Raw genomic sequence first — 21,321 nt, forward strand, 5'->3', positions numbered from 1 at the left:
AGGCAGAGGCTTAACCCACTGAGCCACCCAGGCGCCCGATACACTGTTTATTAATCCAGATACCCAAAAAGAAAAAAATAAAAAATGAGAGGGGAATAAAGTCTGGGTTTCCAACATACTTAGATAAACATTCTATAGTTTTCTTTTAAAAAAATATAGTTCTGATCACAGAATACAGTAAATCTTTTGAAAGCATTTCTTTCTAAAAGTGGTTGCTAGTGTGCAGAAATAGTTTCTGAGCAGATAGTTCAAGAGGGGAAATCGGAAATCCCCAATTTCCCTGGGGAAAGACAGAGGCACCTGTGTGGCTCAGTTTGTTAAGTTTCTGCTGTTTGGCTCAGGTCATGATACCAGGGTCCTGGGATGCAGCCCTTCCTCAGTCTTCTGCTCAGTTGGGAGCCTGCTTATCCCCTCTCTCCCTCTGCTCTTCCCCCTGCTGGTGCACTCTTTCTCTGTATCTCTCACTCACTCTCCTTCAAATAAATAAAATCATTTTTAAAAATTAAATAAAAGTGTCAGGAACGAACTATTGATAATATACAACTTGGATTAATCATGAGATAATTGTGCAGAGTGGAAAACACCAAAGCCAGAAAAGTAACTACTGTATGTTTCCATTTATGTAACATTCTTATATACCTTTTTTTTTTTTAATTAAGTAAGCACTACACTCAACATGGGACTTGAACTGATTATATAACATTTTTGAAATGACAACATTATGGAAATTGGTGGTCACTCAGCTAGAGATGGGGTGGGGGAGGAGTAGGAGTAGTTATAAAAGGTTAACGTGAAGGATCCTTGTGATGATGGAAATGTTCTGTATCTTGACTGTGTCAATGTCAATACTGTGGTTGTGGTATTGTACTGTATACAAGATGTTACCATTGAAAGGAACTGAGTAAAGGGTTTATGGAATCATTCTTTGTTATTTCTTACAACTATACGTGAATCCAAAATTGTCTCAAAATTTACCATTTTATTTGTAAAACCCCAGAATTCAGGGGCACCAGGTGGCTCAGTGGGTTAAGCCTCTGCCTTCGGCTCAGGTCATGGTCTCAGGTTCCTGGGATGGAGCCCCGAGTCAGGCTCTCTACTCAGCAGGGAGCCTGCTTCCCCCTTTCTCTCTGCCTGCCTCTATGCCTACTTGTGATCTCTCTCTCTCTTTCTGTCAAATAAATAAATAAAATCTTTTAAAATAAGTAAATAAATAAAATATTAAACATCTTAAAAAAAATAAAAAACCCTGAATTTAAAAGAAAACAAAAGACAATGCCCTTGATTCCATTTCTGTGGAACCCAAGTTATTTCATGGAATGGAATTAGGTTTGGAAGGGATCTTAGCTCCTCTAATTTAGTGGCTTGTGACCTGTGATCACTGGTCTATAGGGTCCTCCTAGGTAAGAATAGAGATCTACAAGCTATTTAAACATTTTCAACTCCTATAGATAATGCATATTTGCCCAATAAAATTATACCAAAAACCCTACAAAATCTGTTTCTCCACTTCTGTGTGAAATTTTTTCATCTCTATCTGAGAATACTACTTATAACATTAATTATTGGCAGTTTATTTGGCATTGATTAATTAAAAATGAGAATATGAATTATTACTTAAATAGGTGCTATTTTACTGGTAAACAAAATCTTTCAAAACTTGAGTTCTATGTGGAAAGGGCATCATAATGCAAGATTTATGGTGGAAATCAAAGGAAGGAAGAAACAAACAGATTGCCAAGCCCTGTGTTACATGCTTTCAGAATGCTTATTTTAACAATTACGGGATGTGTGTACTCTTAGGTCTATTCTAAAGGCAGAAAAACAGACTCAGAAAGCCTGAATTTGAACTTGCTTGGAGTCACAAACTAGGAAGCATTAACTCTGTGTGATTCAGATCTATGTCTTTCTGATTCCAAAACTAGCACCCTTTCCTTCCTGCTTCTCACATCCTGGCCTGTATATGAATCTCTTCTGTTGCATCACCAATAATGTATCCTGTAGACAGGAGAGTCTAAACTTTTTAAATCGGGTGTCTTATTAGGAAAAAAAAATTTTTGAGCCCACTTCCTAATATATTTATATTTATTAATATATATATATAGCTTTTAATAATACGTATTGTAAAGCATAGTACAAAAGAAAATTTCAGTAAATGAGAAATACAATATGAAGTCCTAGGTGATCCGCTTCAATACGCCTGGAGTATGTATATCCTACTATGGAGACCATTGATAAAGACCGGTACTTCTTATAGGCTGTGGACTTTATCAGAATGACCTGACGTACTTTTTAAATAAATATTGCTGGGTTTCATCTTAGATCCAACCAACTGGACTCCGGGGGTAGGGCCCAGGAATCTGTGTTATTCTCGAACTCCCCAATTGATAACCTAGACCCCTCATCGTTTGAGAGCCATTAATGTATCCTCTGCTTGAATAAATGCATGATGCCCTATCACTGTATTTGGAAGCAATTATTACACTTCTCTGACCTTTTCAGCTAAATATCATGAATTCTTTTTTTTTTTTTTTTAAAGATTTTATTTATTTGACAGACAGATGACAAGTAGGCAGCGAGGCAGGCAGCGAGAGAGAGAGGAGAAAGCAGGCTCCCCATGAAGCAGAGAGCCCAATGTGGGGCTCGATCCCAGAACCCTGGGATCATGACCTGAGCCAAAGGCAGAGGCTTTAACCCACTGAGCCACTCAGGCGCCCCTGAATATCATAAATTCTTGAAGTTGTTTCTAAAGTGACAGTGTCCATCCTTCCACCTCAACAGCTTTTATCTCAACATTGGTTTGGTTTGTCTGAGCCACATCTTCTCCCTATAATTGACTTTAACATTTCAAATGTGGCTTGACTTTAAGTAGTCTAATGAGAGCATAAAGAACCTAAGTCCTTCTATAGGGTGGATATCAACAATTTGAAGAAGAGCTATCAAAAACAGTGATTTCATCCTAAAACCAAAAAGCATGAGAGAAAATGGATATAATTAGTTACCTGTAGAAGTCACCCCAGAAAGTAATGGTAAGAGAGGATTCCTGAATGTTTGCCACCAAAAAATGGTAAAGGGTCTTCAAAATTTGGAGCAGACCCAGATTTGTTCCCTAAAATCATCCGAGAAGGGTCAGCTGATAGCCTAACCAATATTTCGTCTAATGCATTATAACTCTTGATTAAAATAATAGAGAAGGAGAGATGCTTTGGTGTGGATAAATAGTAGGGGAAAGGCAAGAGAATTAATTCTCAAGCTGCCTGTTCTCAGCACTGGACAGGGAAAGACTGCTATGATCCTAGAGGACTCTTTCTTTTCCTTTGTTACTTAATGATGGATGGTAAGGCAAATAAGGGGCTGAGCAAGACTGTGTTTAGGATTCAGTATAACCTATTGCTGCTTTATATCCATATCCAAGTATTTACTGAGTTTTTACCTGCAAAGAATGCTGGAGCTGGCATCGCAAGACCATGATTTAGGTGGTATCTGCTCTTCTACTCTGTGACCCTGGGCAGGTTGCATAGTGTCTCTGAGCACATTTCCCAGTCTATAAAATGAGGATGATGATGTTTGCCATAAACCATTATAGGGACTGAAAAGCTGAACTAAAATATAGTAAAAGAACTACAAGAAATTTCAAGTGCTGCCTGGAAATGATCAGAGTAGGTCATTCTTGACAATAAGCAAATTGGCTATTTCTTGTATTCGTCTATGATGGATGCTTGTGGCAACCTCTTTCCTCACAGGTAATCTAAATTTAAATTTCGTGGCAAATCATATTCAATTCGCCATGTATTCTGTGTGAAATAAAATATGAAACAAAGAAAAAACTCTCAGAGATGTTTGTTGCAGCATTATTTATTCCAGAAAACAATAGAAGTCTCCAGATGTAGGAACCCGGTCAAATTTTCTAAGTCCCCTGTAAGATGAAATTATGTGACTAAGTGTTTATGAAACATTTGATAGTGATATTATAAATATTAATGAATAGCTTTTAATGATCTGTATGTATAATGCTATTTCATATATGTAAAAGTGCTTAGAAGTACATAGCAATACCCTGGAATGTCAATAATTTTTTTCTTAGTGCTATTGGGGTCATTTCCTAAAATATGTATACACTTATTTTTAAAATGGCCACAGGTGCTATATATATGGGAAGTTTTAAGGAATAAGCATAATCTTTGGAAAACATGACTCTTTTTTCATGTAAACCAGAGCGTTTAAAGGATGATGTTTTGTTTATGTGATAAACATGTGTATGTATCTGTGGGTCTGTGTGGATGACATACTTCCTAATTTGAGGTGGAATGAATGTATGCAACCATCATTTAAGAATTTTGAAGGGAACTTGAAATCTGCACGTGTTGAACAAACAGTGGCTGTTAAATGGGCTCTTTGTTCTCTCTGCTTCAGGTGCTGATAGTCTGCAGCACAGGCTTGGCTGGGATTATGCTGCTCAACTACCAGCAAGATTACACAGTCTGGGTGCTGCCTCTGATCATCGTCTGCCTCTTTGCTTTCCTAGTCGCTCATTGCTTCCTGTCCATTTACGAAATGGTAGTGGATGTATTATTCTTGTGTTTTGCCATTGATACAAAATACAATGATGGGAGCCCTGGCAGAGAATTCTATATGGATAAAGTGCTGATGGTAAGTACTTCAAATGCCCTCAATTGCTTTAGGGGTAAAAATACGATTCAGAATTTTTGCAAGACATTGTCTGTATTTCATTGCTATTATATGCAACTGAGTAATTGAGAATGAGACCTGTAGTGCTCATGAATGAGCTTAGTCTTGGGAAAATCAGGGAAGGAGCTCTTCTTGGCATGGATGGGACCGTTTATAGCTGGAGCAATAACCATTAGGTAGCCCCGATTCACATTATTTCAAACTCCTGCCTCCCTCTCTGTGATTAGATGGATTAGAATTGACTTTTTAAACCTGCATTTTAGCCCTTGAATTGGAACACTGGACTACTGATGTTCTAAGTGCCCTTTCCTAAAGTGGAGCTCAAAGACTTCCCAGGTTGTAGTACCTGCTTGTATTTCTCTATCACCTTTCCAAATATTATTGCCATCAGCCCCATTAAAACTCATTATCCTAAGTATGCCAGGCCAAATTGAAGGTGTTTCATAATGAATACAGATGAACAGACCCTGATTGTATTGTATTGTTTTCTGTAAGTCAAGATCCAGAGATAAAGGTATTACATTCAGATTCTTTATAGTTACGTTATAGTTATGTAGACTCTGCAGATTCCCTATGTTAGAATCTCAATAGAAATTTTTTAAAATTTAGAAATCCTACTTAAATGGTTCAAATACTGTTAACACTGTCAAATGCTACCAAATTAAGGATACTTAATAGTACTTTGCTAGTAAGCTGTGAAATGTTCCTGTCTGAAGGGTGGGTAATGTTGAAGACTGAACATTAGACATTGAGTTAACAAGTCCTCTTCCAGGAGCATGGTTTATCTAGTTAAGTCTAAAATAAATATGTCGGGGGGTGCCTGGGTGGCTCAGTGGGTTAAAGCCTCTGCCTTCGGGTCAGGTCATGATCCCACGGTTCTGGGATCGAGCCCCAGCTCGAGCAGGGAGCCTGCTACACCCCTCCCCCCTTCTCTGCCTGCCTCTCTGTCTACTTGTGATCTCTGTCTGTCAAATAAATAAATAAAATCTTTAAAAAAATAAAAATATAAAAATTAAAATAAAATAAATATGTCGGGAAGCCTGGAAGGCTCTGTTGGTTAAGTGACTGCCTTCGGCTCAGGTCATGATCCTGGAGCCCCAGGATCCAGTCCCACATTGTGCTCCCTGCTCTGTTGGGAGTCGGCTTCTCCCTCTGACCTTCCGTTCTCATGCTCTGCCTGTCTCTCTCTCAAGTAAATAAATACAACCTTATAAATAAATAAATAAATAAATAAATAAATAAATAAATAAATAAATAAAATGTGTCAATAAATAAGATAGATTCCTTTTTTCCCCTCTCCCAGTCACAAAAATTCCAAATGATTTAGCTGACGTATTTGGTACTGAATATCTTTCACTGAGAACTACATTTTGGCCATTTCCATAATGTCTATACTATAATTCTAACTGGTTGTTCTCGTGATGGAATTTGACTTGTGAGCATTCCATCTCCTTTTTGATGAAGGCATTTGGAAGAATTTGGGGATGGTTGCGTGGCTCAGTCGGTAGAACATGTGACTCTTGATCTCAGAGTTGTAAGTTTGAGCCTCACAGTGGGTTTAGATAAAATCTTAAGAAGAAGAATTACTTGTGGGATGCCTGGGTGGCTCAGTTGGTTAGGCCACTGCCTTAGGCTCAGGTCATGATCCCAGGATCCTGGGATCAAGTCCCACATCGGGCTCCTCGGTGTGGAGCCTGCTTCTTTCTCTGCCTCTGCCTGCTTGTGCACTGTCTGTCTGTCTCTCTCTCTCTCTGACAAATAAATAAATAAAATATTAAAAAAAAAAAAAGAAGAATTACTTGTTTCTATTTTTTAAACCTCTGATCAAAAGTTGAGTTAAAAAAAAATAACACTTTTTCTTCTTTTAGTTTTCTTCTGTAAGAATGATGAGTATATCGAATGGAGAAGTGCTCCATAAACTTTGACAAGATAGAGATGTTTCCTTCAGGGTATAATCCCATTTTGACTACTTTTCTACCACAGGTTCTTGTAACTTCCCGTCTTCCTGCTTTATGGAGTAATTTCAAAGCCAAATAGACATTTTTTTTTTAAGTAGCTTATTTCTGGTTTGGTAAAAAGAGTTATCTGGGCTTAGTATCAGTGCTTTCTTTTACCTTCTAGGGTTATTTTAAAGACAGGCCTTCTGGAGTAAAATAGTCTTTGTTATTCCCTTTAACCTTGATATGGAAAAAGTAAAACAACAAATCAAACAAGAATCTATGGGAAAATAGTCCTCTTAAAAATAATTAGGTATTTTCTCTTCCAAATAGAAGTAACATTCTCTCTCTGAGCCTGAGTGAGATGGTCCCAGTGAATGTATGGAAAAAAGATTTTATCTTGACATTGCTGCCTACCCGCACCAACTTAACAGCTCTTGTGTAGTGATACTATCATTTATTGCTATGTTTTTAGGGCATCCCTTTATTAACATTGAATCCAAAATGTAAACGCTCCTTAGGTTCATCTACCAACCACAATCTGAAGGACCTAAGAATTTATGCCATTTGGTCCCTATTTTGCAGGAGTTTGTGGAAAACAGTAGAAAAGCAATGAAAGAAGCTGGTAAGGGAGGCGTTGCCGATGCCAGAGAGCTGAAACCGATGGTAGGTGGAGATGAGGAGGTGGCCGGCCTCCAAGAGTTTCATTTTCACTTCCTCTCTCTCAGTGTCTTCACTGACTGCACTTCTTCGGGAGAAGCTGTTGTTATCTGTATCACGCAGGATGTTCTGCTCTTTCTGTTTGTGTGTTTACCCATCACTTGGATGGCAGAACTCTTGTCACAACTGAGACCACCTTCTGTAAAAGTAAGCTGAAAGGAACAGTGTCTTTTCTCGGTGCTCCTGGTGGGGAGGGACTGTTTCTGTCCCTAAAGTAAAATCGCCATTTCTCGGGTGGAGGGTGTTTGTTTTGTTTTGTTTTGTTTTTTTCCTTTTTAACTGTCAGTGTTTGGTTTTCATCAGACTGAACATTTGGTTGCACACGTGAACTGACAGTTTGATTTTTGTCATTTTTGGAAGGTGATAATAATTCCTTTCAACTTGCTAAAATTCATATCCCCCATGTTTTTAATATTGGTTTGTTTCTGTTGCTGTCTTTTTTCCCTTGCTGACTTTTTCTTCTGTTGCCTGGATTGTACTTTCTTTGTTTCTTCGGCTGTTTTTCAGTAGGAAACAAGGTTATTTCCATCAACACTCACATTCCCCGCTCAGTAAGACAACCGGGTCTTCTCTAACCTCAGCTTGATTGTGAGAAGGATAAATTATCTCTGGTCAGGGATACATGTGTATTATAAGTACTGTACTTTATTTGACAAAAAGCAACTCAGTCAGCATAAGAGAATCCTGAGTAGCTTTTCCCATAGATATTCTCACCTCTGCATAATAACAGATGTCTCTCGCACATATTTGTGTAATTACTGCTTATTTTACTAATGTATTCTTAAAGAGCATGTGACTTCAAAATATTATATAATTGCCTACCTCCTTAAATGGTACATTTTAAATAACATGACTTCTCATTGCACGTAACTTCCAAAAGCGTGAGATTAAGACTCCTCTTTCTTCTTTCTAGTTTAGTAAGTGGTTGATTTCATAGGTCTCCATCTGGAGAAATACATAATGTAAAACAAGCCCATTTAAGTATATAAGCGTAAAGGAAATGGGTTCGTTTAAGGTTGGGGGGGCATATGTATATGCATATGAATATGCAAAATAATTGCATATTCAACCTAAATTGAAGCCTCAGCAGAATGTTTAGATAAAAACTCATTCTCCATAACCCCCTTCCAAGGCCTATTTTGGGGTTGCTTTTAATAGCACTGATGATTATAAAGTCAAACCTTCAGTGTTTAGTTCCCAAGTATAGATCACTCTAATTTTAAGTAAAAGGATGTAGAGCTCTTAGTTTTAAGCATGCATTAGCCAGAACTGCATTGAGTGGGCAAGAGGCACCATCAGCAATGCCCATGGTCTGGTTGCTTGCCTTCCCTACCCTTTCTATATCTCTCTTACTTGCCACTGGCCAATGGAGAAAGCAGTAAAGATTCTTGCCAACCTTCTGGTGGCATGGGTAAATGAGGAAGGCTTTCTTCGTGTCATTCTTGGCTTATCTTACTTGTTCAGTAAATAAGGTTCCCAGCCTATAACTTTAAAAAGGTAAAATATAAAATCTTAAAATGTAAACCCTCTTCTCTCTACCACTTTCTGTCTTTCTAGTGGTTGGCACTTCTATTAAATCATTTGTCAGTAATAGTCATTTTTCCAAAGGGAGAAATATGTGGAGGTCTACACTATCTTAGTTTGAACCATGAATTGACATGTGTTTTTTTTTTTTTTTTTTTTTGCATTATCCTTTAGTGAGAGATAAATTGTGGTAGACCAGATGGCAAGTATGCCTTCTCTCCTCGAAACCCTAATTCATAGGTAATAATAATAGAATTGCCCAAGTTATGTGGCATTCTACCAGAAGCCAAGAACTTAGAAAGATTTTTCCCCCTAATATTGCTTTCAGTTTTAAATTATTGTTCCTTAACTCAAACACTGATTTAAAATCTTCATTCATTTTTTGCTTTTATATTGTTCATCAGCTCATTGCTTTCAAATTTGTGACAAAACTCTCCACTCTGTCCTGAAATATCTCTTTTATGTGCATTGTTTTCTCGTGCTTTGGACATTACAGCATTTGATCCCTAAGAATGATGTTTTTATATGGCTTAAAAACTTTGCAGGAGAGAATTTGAGAAATTTCTTGCAGAGTAGTTAAATACTTGAAGTATAATCAATACCTCTCATTCTTATCCCTCTTCTCCATTAGCATGTTTGGAGTTGACCACCATCTTGGATGTGTTCCTAAATAATTACCTGAGAAATTTCTCACTAAAGTTTGGGGATTGGTAGAATTTAGTATTGTTTATTTGTATTTGCTTGTTTTAATTCACATGTTACTCCCATAGATGAAAGTTGTATGAAAGCATCATATCTATTTTGCCATATCTGTACAACCTGCTGTTTAAGTTCACTGGTCTGTCTTCTTTCTTAGTGGGATATTTTACTTTAGAATTTACTTTTAGCCTATAGAATAATGTTCAGGGGAAAAAATGAGCTTTTAAATTTCCTTTTTGACAGGGAATCATTGAACTAAAATATAAGTACTTCCAGTTTTCCTCGTGGACTTTTTTTTTCTTTTCTTTTTTTTTTTTTTTTGAGAGAAACTCACTAGTTAAGGAAACGTCAAAGGTTTGTGAGGTCACCCTATACATCTTTGAAAATTATTTTAGAAAAATTGATCACATGTGATGTAGAAGTTAAAGAAGGAGACACTCCGGCCTTCTGCCTATAGGAAAGAATTTATAGAGGAAAGGGAGGGGAAAAACCTGGACACTGCAGCAACATAGGCGGGAGATGTATTCTCTGCATATCTCAGAGCTTACCCAGAAGTGTGACTTTCCACCTTCATAGGAATTGCAGCCCCTTGGAATATAGGTTTGGGGAGAAGGGCTCTCAATCCATTTTGCTTTGTTGCCGCTTGTGACCATCTATGTATTTGTAACATCGTTCATGATCTCCTTTTAATGGTAATTGTCTAAGATTCTACTCTGTATGACTTTGTTTTCTAGGCTTCGGGAGCAAGTTCTGCTTGAACCTAGCCGACCGTTACGGAACCCATTGACATTCCAAAACAATATATACACATAACTATGTATTTGTGTGTGTGGGTGTGTGTATATATGTATATGTATGTGTGTATATATATGTATATGTATATACACACACACACATAATCAGCCAAAATCAGAGAAAAGGAACAGGGATTTAATACCTTTTTTATGCTTATTTTTGTCAAACATGTACTCCTTTCATACGGGTGGCTTTTACAAGGCAACTGCCGTCATTTAATGTTTTCAATTGTAATTGTCTTAATGGAAATGTTAAGATTCATATCTGATTAACATTTTTAATAACTTAGAGGAGATTTTAACTTTAGTTATTTAAATTAGGTAAAATGATTGTACCGAATTCTCTGTCTAAAGTTTATTCAGGGGTGATTTCCCTGATGTGTGCATAAAAATCAAGGTCTTACTTTACTGATGCATAAGTCCTAGCTGGACGAGACTAGGCATATGCTTTCAGATAAATAAGGAGATACTCCAATCAGTTTTCCCCAATCAAAGAAGCCATGTCATTTTACTTTTAGAAACATACTAGTGGACTCAATATGGGAATTTTCATAATAGCTCATGCATTTGTCAGCCAACATTAAAAAGTAACCAACTCCTCAGGTATTTGTAGTTTACCCTAAGCTTCTATAAGAGAGTAGGTTAAAAAGAAAAGGGTAGATAATCTTTCTTATGCAAACTTTGTTCTTATAGTTTGTCTTTCTTTCATTTCTTACTTTAGTAGCACCCTCCACACATTGGTGTGACTGATTTGAAGGGAAGCTGGGGCGCCCAGCAACTTTAGCCTTTAAGTTTCCGTGTATTGATTTGCAGATTAAGTAATGCTGGGAGGAATAAAAAAGGGAGAGAAACATGGAACACAAAGCATTGCAAATTCCAGTGCTTGGGCTTCTGCTCCTAAGGACCTTCAGTGGCTCCAGGCTAAGTGGCCATTTTATTCAAATACTTGCTGTAAAATCTGAAACCATACTGGCAGGTGCTCCTCTCCTCTGCAATTCATTAAATATCCAGAATTCTACAATGTTTAACTGAAGAATTGGTTATGTTTTGATCCTCAAGTGTTGAATATTCTTTTTGTTCGGGAATGGGTTTGGGGTTTTTTTTGTTTCTCGTTGTTTTTCTTTTTTATTCCTGAAGCTTACCAGATATGAATGGCTAATATTCCATTGTTCTGCTTATTGTAATGGTGAATGCTTTAAGGAAAAAAAAAAGTGTAATTTGCTAAGAATAATTCATGATCTGTTTATGCGATAACTCCTTTTTGTTACGATTTTTTTAAAAAAAGCTATTTTTGTTAATGTAAAGTAAATATTTCAGAGCAGATTTTTTAAACTTATTGCACTAAATACAGGCTCTGTACAAAAAAAAAAAAAAAAGCCTCAGCATTTTATCATTCCATGGAAGAAGAATCTTTTGAAAGAAAGCATTGCCTCTTACCAGAAGTAGACAGTGAGTTAGACCGGTATTATGGAAATGCATACAATTAATGTCACTAGGGCTTAATAAGCAGCGGTTTGCTCATGTGCTTGCTTTCAAAGGGTTAGACCTTTAAATTGCTGCAAAAGGTAAATTGTATTTTTTTCTTTTTTTCTTTTTTTTTTTTTTAGTATCCGTGTTCTTTACTCTAGCTAGGCTAAAATTTGCTAAATGCCTTGGTTTCTTTTCAAAGCTCATGTAATATTTCTGATTTTTCAGAATATTTGCAATAAGAGTCTGGATTTAAAAAAAAAAAACAACAACAAAACAAAACACACACAGTTAAGAGCTCTTATCTTGGCAAGACCTGGGAAACCAACATTGTGAGAATAGCTATTTTGAAACAATAATCCTCCAGAAGTTAACATCTAACATCGCCAGACAGTATCATTGTACTCTTTTTGTATCCTCTGAAATGGAATAAATATAATTATGTAACTAACAATTATCCAAATAGATGAGAGAGCAAAGCATGTAAGAAAATTCAGAATACCTTCTGTTTCATAGCCACACAGATTTTGGACATTAAGAGACATTGGGAACTAAATTTAGGATTGGAAAAAGTTTGCAAGATGAGTATCAGAACAGAAGACATTCTAGGAGCTAGCTGTTTTAGGAGATGTCCCTCCAAAGTGACCTGATGGAAGTCTTGAATTTTGGAAATTAGGTTCTACTCACTTGGACATCCCAGCATCATGGACTCTCGCTGCTCCCCTGTTCATTTGCTCGCAATCTCAGCTATTTGGAAACCACCAGGAATGCTTTCTAATTATCATTTGCAACTAGAACTGTAATCAGAAAGAAATTTTGTATTTTTGTATAACTTGATCGTGTGCCATTTTATATAACAGGTCCTGTTTTACAAATAAATTTTGTTTTACTAACATTGTGTTTAGAAATTATGATCTATGTGTAACCATGTCATTTGAGTTCCAAATTAATTACTAGGCTGTGTTCCCTAAGTAAATGTGTGTGCCACATAGGTAGATATATGCTTCTCTGCATATATGTGTTACCCAGGCACATACAGAGAGATATTTAATGTAGAGAATATCACTCTCATATGAGCTTCATTCCTTGATACATTTTATAAAGCCTCACAGAGGCTTTTTAGCAATATTTCAATGTTTTGGGGTTATGTTTGGATATTCCTGCTGCCTCTTTCATTCATCGCGAGTCATTCTTCAGCTAGCTCTGGGCTGCCTTACTGCTATTCAATGCTCACTGCCTCCATCTTCTGCCCAAGTGAGAAGAATAGATGAAGAACAAAAATTATCTGTGATATGTGGTGACCTGAAAAATTTTAGAAGCCATTGACTCTGTGTTGTGGTCTGTGTCTTTTTCTGTGGTGGATCTTCAAAGTCGTGTTCAGTACCAACATCTCCAGAGTACAGTTAAGGTCCTCCAGTGTAAGTGGTGATCGTGGGGACCCAAGCATCACTGTGGGTTCTGCCATCAGCAAAAGGCTCTGGTACCTGATTTAGACTTTGCAGGCTCCTGCCTCAAGAGGAAGTGCTGCAGTCATATAAAGTGGAAAGGAAAAGGTCATATTTCAGTATAAATCCAAGAAACCCATCTTCTAGGGGAGGCTTAACCAGTACGTTAGGTAAACATTAGTAATTTAGCTAGGGCATTGAGATTATATAATCCTTGCATAGATGAGCAGAGCTCAAAGCAGGTTGTTCCTTTAAACCATTTAATGCAATGCTTAATGTTTAGGATTAGAGCTTTTATCCTATCCTATAGCATGATTAAGTCCTATGTTACCGCAATTTAAATAGCTTAACTGTGTGCTGGTCCCCAAACTTTTTCTGTAATGGTTGGAGAAGAGGTACTCACTGAGTCTCTTTTAAAATTATGCTGGAAATAAGTTTTTTTTTTCTTTTGTAGAGATGTTCCTTTACTCTTCCATTTTTTTTTTTTAAGCAAAGAACATTAAGCTGCCAATTGCCAGTACCATTGACCTTGGTATCTGCCAAGGGCCCTTGTCTTTCCAGGGCAGTTTCAGGACTTCATCCCAGTTGGGCTTAGTGAAGAGATGACTCCTTCCTTTATCCTGATGCTGACCTGCTGCTTTATACCAGAGTAATGCTTCTACCACCAGAACTACGGGCACCGAATTATCAGGGCATATCCGTGCCCCCCAAATTTCAACGATTTCCACCATGTGCCAGTACTAGCTAATAAAGGCCATTTCAGGAGTTCTTCCCCCACCCCTAAACCACCGCAACGACAAAATAGAACTGTAGGGTCAGTCCCAAAACCAGAGCTGCCAATTATGGTGACCTAAGCATTTTATTTTGTCTTTGGTCAGTAACCTTCTCATTTATATTTCTGGAGTTTCCAGTAGCCTTAATGTAGCCTACAAGACGTTACCTTCAGAAAAATCTTTAAGCTTTCACCTTTCAATAAGTTCTCTACTGCTTTTTTATTGCTACTTAAAAAAAAAAAAAAATCCTGAGAGTCTGGAGGCTTATAAATGTACCTGCCAGAGTTAATTTCTGTATTCTTTTCATATATTCCATCTGACAGATAGGAGTGCACTATAAGGGCTTGCCTAGAGTTGTTAAGACGTGGTCTGTGAATATATATTGGAAAATTGCAGGTTCATAAGTAAATACACATAAAGCAGAGATTTGTGTATTATAAATTCACAGCATAGACTGCCTTTTGCTTTAAATGCATATTCATGTATCTTTGTGTACTCAGGATGCATATTAGCCCTTTTGAAAAGTAGGCACTGTTCAGATACAGTGGCTGTTTTTGAAATTAGCTCATTTTTGATTAGCGGCACATAGCCTAAATTTTGAAAGCAGGACATTTGAATGTGCCAAGAGAAAAATCTAATGCTTGTAACAAACTTCAGAAAACAAAACAAAAAACTATGTTGTATACACTTGTCAGTTTAAAACAGCACACTTGCCCCATTCAGATTTCATAAACGTGAGCCAAATTCTTACTCTCCACATTTTAAGAGAAAACTTTAAGATTCAAACTTTTAAAACAACTTTCTTATAGAAGGCTTCAATGCAAAGTTTTTAAATTTGAGAATTTCTATGGAAAACCTTTCTATAGAAATACTACAGTACTTTCTTTCCCATCTTCAGGATTTTTATATGCATAAAAAATGGCAAATGGTGTTTCAGTATTGCATAAACAATGATCACTTTTGTAAATGACATGGAAAGGATTTTAGTTTGATATTTTCTAAAGGAACTCAATAGTAAATTTGTGGAAAAGATATGAAATTATTAGGAACCAAAATATTAGGCAATTTTATTCCATTTTGATACTCAAGTTTTACAACTAAAATGATTTCCTGAGGAATAAATACTCCAGGCCAGGGTACTCGGAATAAAGAAGCTTTTAGGTTACTCAAGGTCAAGTCAAGATCTAGCTGAATATGAAATCACTGTAATTCCCAAATGTTTCAAGAATTTCTGTTTTACTTGCTAAGACCTGAATTTAATATTTAATATTAAGCAGGTTCTTAATCTTTTGAGAGAACTATGGGCCCCTTTGAGAAGCTTATGAAAGTAATGGACTCTCTTTCTCTCAAAAGCACATAGGACATTTATGAACATTTGAAATGGTAATAGAATTTCAGGACCCTCTATCTGCCAGCCTCCAACCCACCATCCCCTTAAGGCCTAACACACACAAATCAAAGGCTGCCCTAAAGTTGGCTTGATAACATGTTTTGAAATAAAGTAGTGATTGGGCCTCCACTAAAAATACTTCTAATATGGTACTTACCTACTTATAACTTGGAATTATTTGTATAACCTGAAGACTTTGATTTAGTACTAGCTTTGGAAACCAAAACCACACTAATCTGAAAGGAGTAAGAAAATGGCCAACACTGAATCTTCAAGAGTAAGATTTCATTCCTTGGAGGTGTGATGGGGTGTGTTGGGGAGGGATTTTGGCAAGCTGCCCAGTTTTTTTGCAGTGGACAAAAAAACCCAATTATGTTATAATTATCCATCAACCAAAGCACTGGATTCTTTTTTGTTTCTCAAATATGACAAATGCTATCAGTAGATCACTGTCCAAAAATACGTCATCAGTCATTGTGACCAAGAACAGTTGAAGATGATGAGAAATTAGCAAACTCGGTGTAGTTTACAGTTGACAATATTTTAGTGGAAAGTTGGAGGAGCAGATGCTGGTGGGTGGGAAGAAGGGAATTCAAATGTTTTTCTTCCTAGTTACATCAAGGAGGTGTTTCTTTGTTTTGACTGTTTTTGAGCCTTTGGCCACTCTGCCAACAAGACTGTGCCTCCACTCCCCTGCATCCATCCCTGCTTCTTTAGGGAAGCATGTGGGTTTCTTCACATCTCAACCCTACTATTAGGTAAGCGTGCTGCATCTACATGGAGGGACCTCAAGACCCTTAAAAAAAGAGCAGGCAGAAATCCTTAAAGAGTTTGAAGTTCTTTTAAGATTTGATTCCAGTGAGTCATGATTTGTAGTCAGACATCAAACCCTTACCTACATTTTCAAGCTGAAGGAAGCAGTGGGACTCTCATAACTGGCTGGAGAAGAAAGGAGAGTCAGCTCCCTCCTCCACCCCGCACCTCCAGAAGAGCTTTAATGAACCTTCTACAGTAGCAAATGGAGAGACCGTGGGTGGAAATTCCCATAACAGGTGAAAAAGGGCCTAAGTCCACTGTAAGTATCTGCATTTGACATTCCTTTTGTTGTAGACATGTATGACTTAGAATGTTCTGATCCTCCCATCTGAATCTGATCTACCCTTCCCATCCGATTGGAATGTAGTTTGAGTTAGTTATTTTTTTCAGGAATTTGTGTTAAATCATTCTGTGTAAGTAAAATTAAGGACTGAAAAGAAGACTTGAATAAATGGGCATGGAACTGAGAGGAAGCTCCAGCCAGCATCCCACGGACCATTCTACCTGCCACTAGAAAATGTGAGCACTCTCTATTTACCATGTTGATCACCAGGCCAGGATTCATAAATTGTGTTAGATACCTCACAGGAATGAAACAATAATAAGACAGTGTCAGGGGCTGATGATTTGAGACAGAGACTCTTAAGTAAATTTTCTCCATCATCTGGGTTCCTTCCAGTAGTAGTGTGTGCTCAGAAGTTCTTTTTGGCTCCTCTTGTTTCTGTGCTGGTTCTGAGTTTCGGAGACTTAGCACAGAGAAAGTTACCTTTCTTCTATGCTGCCTTAGTGCTACAAGATTATATTGTGTTGCTGAGGTTTTCTGACTTCTTCCTTCCTATAAAAGGGTAATAGGGGCTCCATAATGAAAAGAAGTTTCAATGGTATTGTCTCAGAATATTCTTGACCACTGAATGCACTTCAAACAGGTCTTGTACCCAATGAAATAAGTTTAGTGGGCTGTTAGCTGATCTGATTATAGGAGGAAAAACATTACAACCAACCAACCAAAAAGTAGGGAGAAAAGTATGGAGGGCACCTAACAAAATTCCAGGGGCTCTGGAAAAACAACCAAAGACAAAAGCATATCTTCTGCAGACCAAAGGTCCAACTTTTAAGTACTTGCTGGCTCAGCCTATCTGAACTTTGGGAGTATAGAGTAGAAGTCCTAGAATAGGCAGCTGAGCTTTAAGATGAGTCAGTGCAATAGGGACCTGCTCTTGATCTCTCAGGCTCTGAGGCTTATATCCAGTTGTCCGGCCCAGCCCAGGGTATGGATGGGGTGATAGGAAGAAAACACGCATCAGTGTGTCTTGATCACTCACTGTTGTGTGATCCAGCATGAGAAATATGTTGTGGTGCCACATATTTCTTAACCTGATGCCTTTTTGTCTTTGTCATTTTCTTTTGCCATTTGCATCCTATTTCATAGTGTCAAAATGGATTCTTGTATCATGTCCTGTCTGTCCATTATGAACTATAGGATCAGAGTTCAGCCTTCCATGAATTCTGCAGTTCGGGACCCTTTCCCTTAGGGTCATTTTGAGCTTTTCCTTATCCCAGTGTCACTACACTGTATTCAGGTGGGGGAACAAACATGTAGGTGCTTGCACATGCCCCACAGACACGGTTGTAGCCCTACTATTTGTGACTATCATTGTTGACACAGTGCAGACTTTACAGACAGAGCATTATGCTCTCAGAGGACTTTAAGAATATGTATATTAAGCAATTAACTTTCTGGAGTTATCAAATCTTGCTGGGAAATTAACTTCCAAGAGCTCTGAATTGGATGGAATTCCATCTGGCTTCAGAGTACAATGAGCCTCTATGAAATGGAGCTTTGAAATGTTTTTCTTGTGCAGAAATATGAACTAGAAAAAAAGTGCTGATCCAATGCTAAGTTTTCTCTGTGTACTGACTCAGTTGCCAGAATTATAATGAAAACTGTATTTTAGTCTAACAAATGTATAGAATTTTTTATGTAATAAATAAAATTTTATAGGAAAGATTGTCATTGTCTACTGTGTTGGAACACTTTCCCATGTCCAGGGTGGTGATTAATAGTAGTGTAAGGGAGGAAGATAATTTTCCCCCTACCCTTCTGAATTTTTAGTTGAGACCTCTCCTCCCATAACAGAAGACAGATTAATGAGAGATAAGCCTGCAGAAGTGTATTAACATGTATACCTCATGTATACATGGGAGATACCCAGGGAAAATTGATTATCCCCCCCCCAAGGTGGCTTAAAATTCAAGCTTAAATACCATCTTACTAGGGAAAGGGGAGGGGAGTGAGGTAGCTTTGTTAGGGGAGAAGAGATTTTTTTTTTTTTTTTTTTTTTTTTTTTTTTTTTGGAGAAGAGATGATTTTTAAGAAAGGTGAGTGGCTCCTTAGAAGAATAAAGGAGAGGTAAGACAGTTTGTGAAAAATTTTGCCTGGGTGTAGTGTTGACTTCTTGTCCACTGTGATAAATCTTTTCCCCAGTTGATGAACCTCCCAAGAACAGAGTTGATGACAGTTGAGTTCCTTTTGGAGGATCTGTCTTAAGGTAGGTCAGGAGAGTTCAGAGAAGGCCTCTTCCTGCATTTACTACTTTTCAAGTACCTACAGTTGAAAATGATCAATATACCAAAATGGCATTTTGGGAGATAGCGTGTTTTGAAATCCTAAAGTCATATTTTGGGGCAGCATATCCTACTTGTCAATGGGAAGTGATCTTTGGCAACATCTTGACCTTCTTGGATTAGGTCATTATGCTGCAAGGGTGCCCTAGAATTTTCCAGTTCTTCCTTTCTAGCCCCTCTCAGCATGTCCTAGCATCCTTGAAGTGCACAGTATAAAAATGCTACAGACTAAAGAAGTACAAAGTTCATCCACTGCCCGACCAAGCTTGGGTCTGAGTTGCCTTGTGAATGCTAAGGTTGCAACTGAATAAGTCATTAAGTAGAATAGAAAAAAAGCCTCTTTGATCACATTTACAATGGAAAACACTTTTGTCTGGTACCGTGCCCTGCACATAACTTGAAGCCTAGATCTGTGCTGAGTTAGTGGGTTTGTGAAGCTGTGGTATGCCCTCAATTATACAGTGGCTGTGCCCCATTAAAGCTTAGAAAAATCAAGTTTGTTTAAGATGAATTGTATTTTAAATGATACTGAGGACTAAGGAAGGGAATGTTCATAAGTCGAAGACCTTTTGTACTACCAATAAACCTCTCCTAATTTGTTTCATAATTTTGGACTTCGAGTAGCTGCTCTACAGACTGCTTTTCATTAGTAAACATGAATGATGCCCAGATGATAGCCCCAGATGTTTATCTATACCACCTTGCCAAAAGTTGTGATAGGACATTTGTGACGTATCCTTAAACACTGGAAGTATTTGACATACTGAAGAATATTAGTAAGTCTAGACTGTTAATTCTTTTTTTCAGCGGTTCTGTTCAAACTTACACAATTTCTTGTTCTATAGCTCACCTAGTGATTAAAGAGCCTGTGAAAAGCTTCACATCTCCTAAAAGGTACCTAGATTTTTTATCTCTTTGGCTGTGGAAAGTATAGTCTGTGTTCAATTTCCAATTTTAGAAAATAAAAATAAGACTTCTTTCAGGAAGAATACTGTTTGTGCACTTGAGGTTAATATGTAAGTTAGGATTGAGATTTGAGTTTCAAAGAGCTAAGTAACTCAAACTCTTACGGGTGTTGAAAGATTCAGAAAGAAGCCAGTATGCGATGAGAATCTTTGGCCTTAGATCTCTGATCAAGTTCTGTGAAACTAATCACTGCTTCTTCATATATTTTTTAGTCGTGGCATGGAGCAGTGAAAGCAAGAAGTAACTTGTGCCTTTAATTTGATATTATGCATTCACTGAAAAAAATAGAAGATGCACCTTGATTTAATTTGGGTTTTCAGAAAACACAAAGCTAAGCTATTAGACCATTTCATGGACTTAATCAGCAATTTCAACAGATGTCTTAAAGCTTTCTAGATAGTTATAAGCTCCCTGGCCAGGTATGTCAGTCTAGGGAGGCGACAGTAGAATTGCCTTCAAGGCAAAACAAGGCTTTTAGTCATTCGTACTTACGATATAACTTTATTTTTGGAGACAGGATATTAGACATTTGTGTCTGATCCAGAGTCCATCTGCCAAGAAGGATTCTCATAATTTACAAAATAAAACAACAACAAAATTAAAATTAAAAATAAAAGGAAAATGAAAACTGAGAAAGGAAAATTAGCTGTATAAGAAACCCAAGGATGAGCATAACACTGAACTGCTAGTTTTCTGTCAGTCCTGCAAAGAGGAAGTCAAAAAAGATACATAGTTTTACATGTCTAATAAAAGGAAGGATGGCGTTGGGGGTTGGGGGAGGAAGCATTGAATAGAACTTTAATAGGAGTAACGAGTCAGGTATTAAAAATGAGTAATATTTAATGACTTGTAATACCTATAATCAATGAAAAAGGGATAAAACAGTATTGACAGCCTGATCTCATTTATGTAAGTCAATTTTTATACATTTTTAAATGACTGATGGTATAGTAGCTGCAATTCTGTAAGCACTGGTAGTTAATTAGTTAATTGAAAAATTTGGTTAATGAAGAGAATCATTATTAATGAAAAAATTTTTGAATACAAGTAAATATTGGCTAATCTTTGACATAGGTATAGTTCTTTTTTATGACTGACTCCTCTGAAGTTGTCTGTTGTCTTTTTTTTTGCACTAACCACACCAATAATGTAACCACCTAAAAATGTGATAAGTGAAATATTGGATTTTAAAAGTGGATCAGGAGTTTAGACACGCTTATGAAGCCAGCTGTGTATGGACTCCCAGATTTTTATAATTTCTTTCCATTGTTTAGAATTCTCACACACACATAATTCGACAGTAATATTTTTAGTATCTTTAGCATTCAACTTAGTTTTCTTTGCAATTACTCTCTTTATACACATTGTTTTTATCAGTATGTGTGATATAAATAATCATACCATTAGAATAAACAGTGCACCTGACATAACATGTTGGAATAAACACACCTGACTCTTGCTAAGCATAGTCCACTGATG

At 37.2% G+C, this 21,321-nt stretch overlaps 1 protein-coding gene across 3 annotated transcripts in view; it reads left to right on the forward strand.

The window, feature by feature from the left end:
• The window catches only part of SLC44A1 (solute carrier family 44 member 1), a 200,485-nt gene that overhangs the window by 144,249 nt on the left and 34,915 nt on the right, over window positions 1-21,321 (forward strand). Inside the window, exons 14-16 of one of the 3 annotated variants that reach the window (XM_082695098.1) lie at window positions 4,411-4,647; window positions 7,209-7,289; window positions 10,301-12,722. In XM_082695098.1, the coding sequence (XP_082551224.1) occupies window positions 4,411-4,647; window positions 7,209-7,289; window positions 10,301-10,324 (342 nt within the window). In that variant the 3' untranslated portion in view covers window positions 10,325-12,722. Of the gene's footprint in view, window positions 1-4,410; window positions 4,648-7,208; window positions 12,723-21,321 lie in introns of those variants that run through there. The other 2 variants (XM_082695097.1, XM_082695099.1) reach the window with 2 other exon arrangements.

Source organism: Mustela nivalis (genome assembly GCF_964662115.1).
Source record: "Mustela nivalis genome assembly, chromosome: 13".
NCBI classification, from domain to species: Eukaryota; Metazoa; Chordata; class Mammalia; order Carnivora; family Mustelidae; genus Mustela; species Mustela nivalis.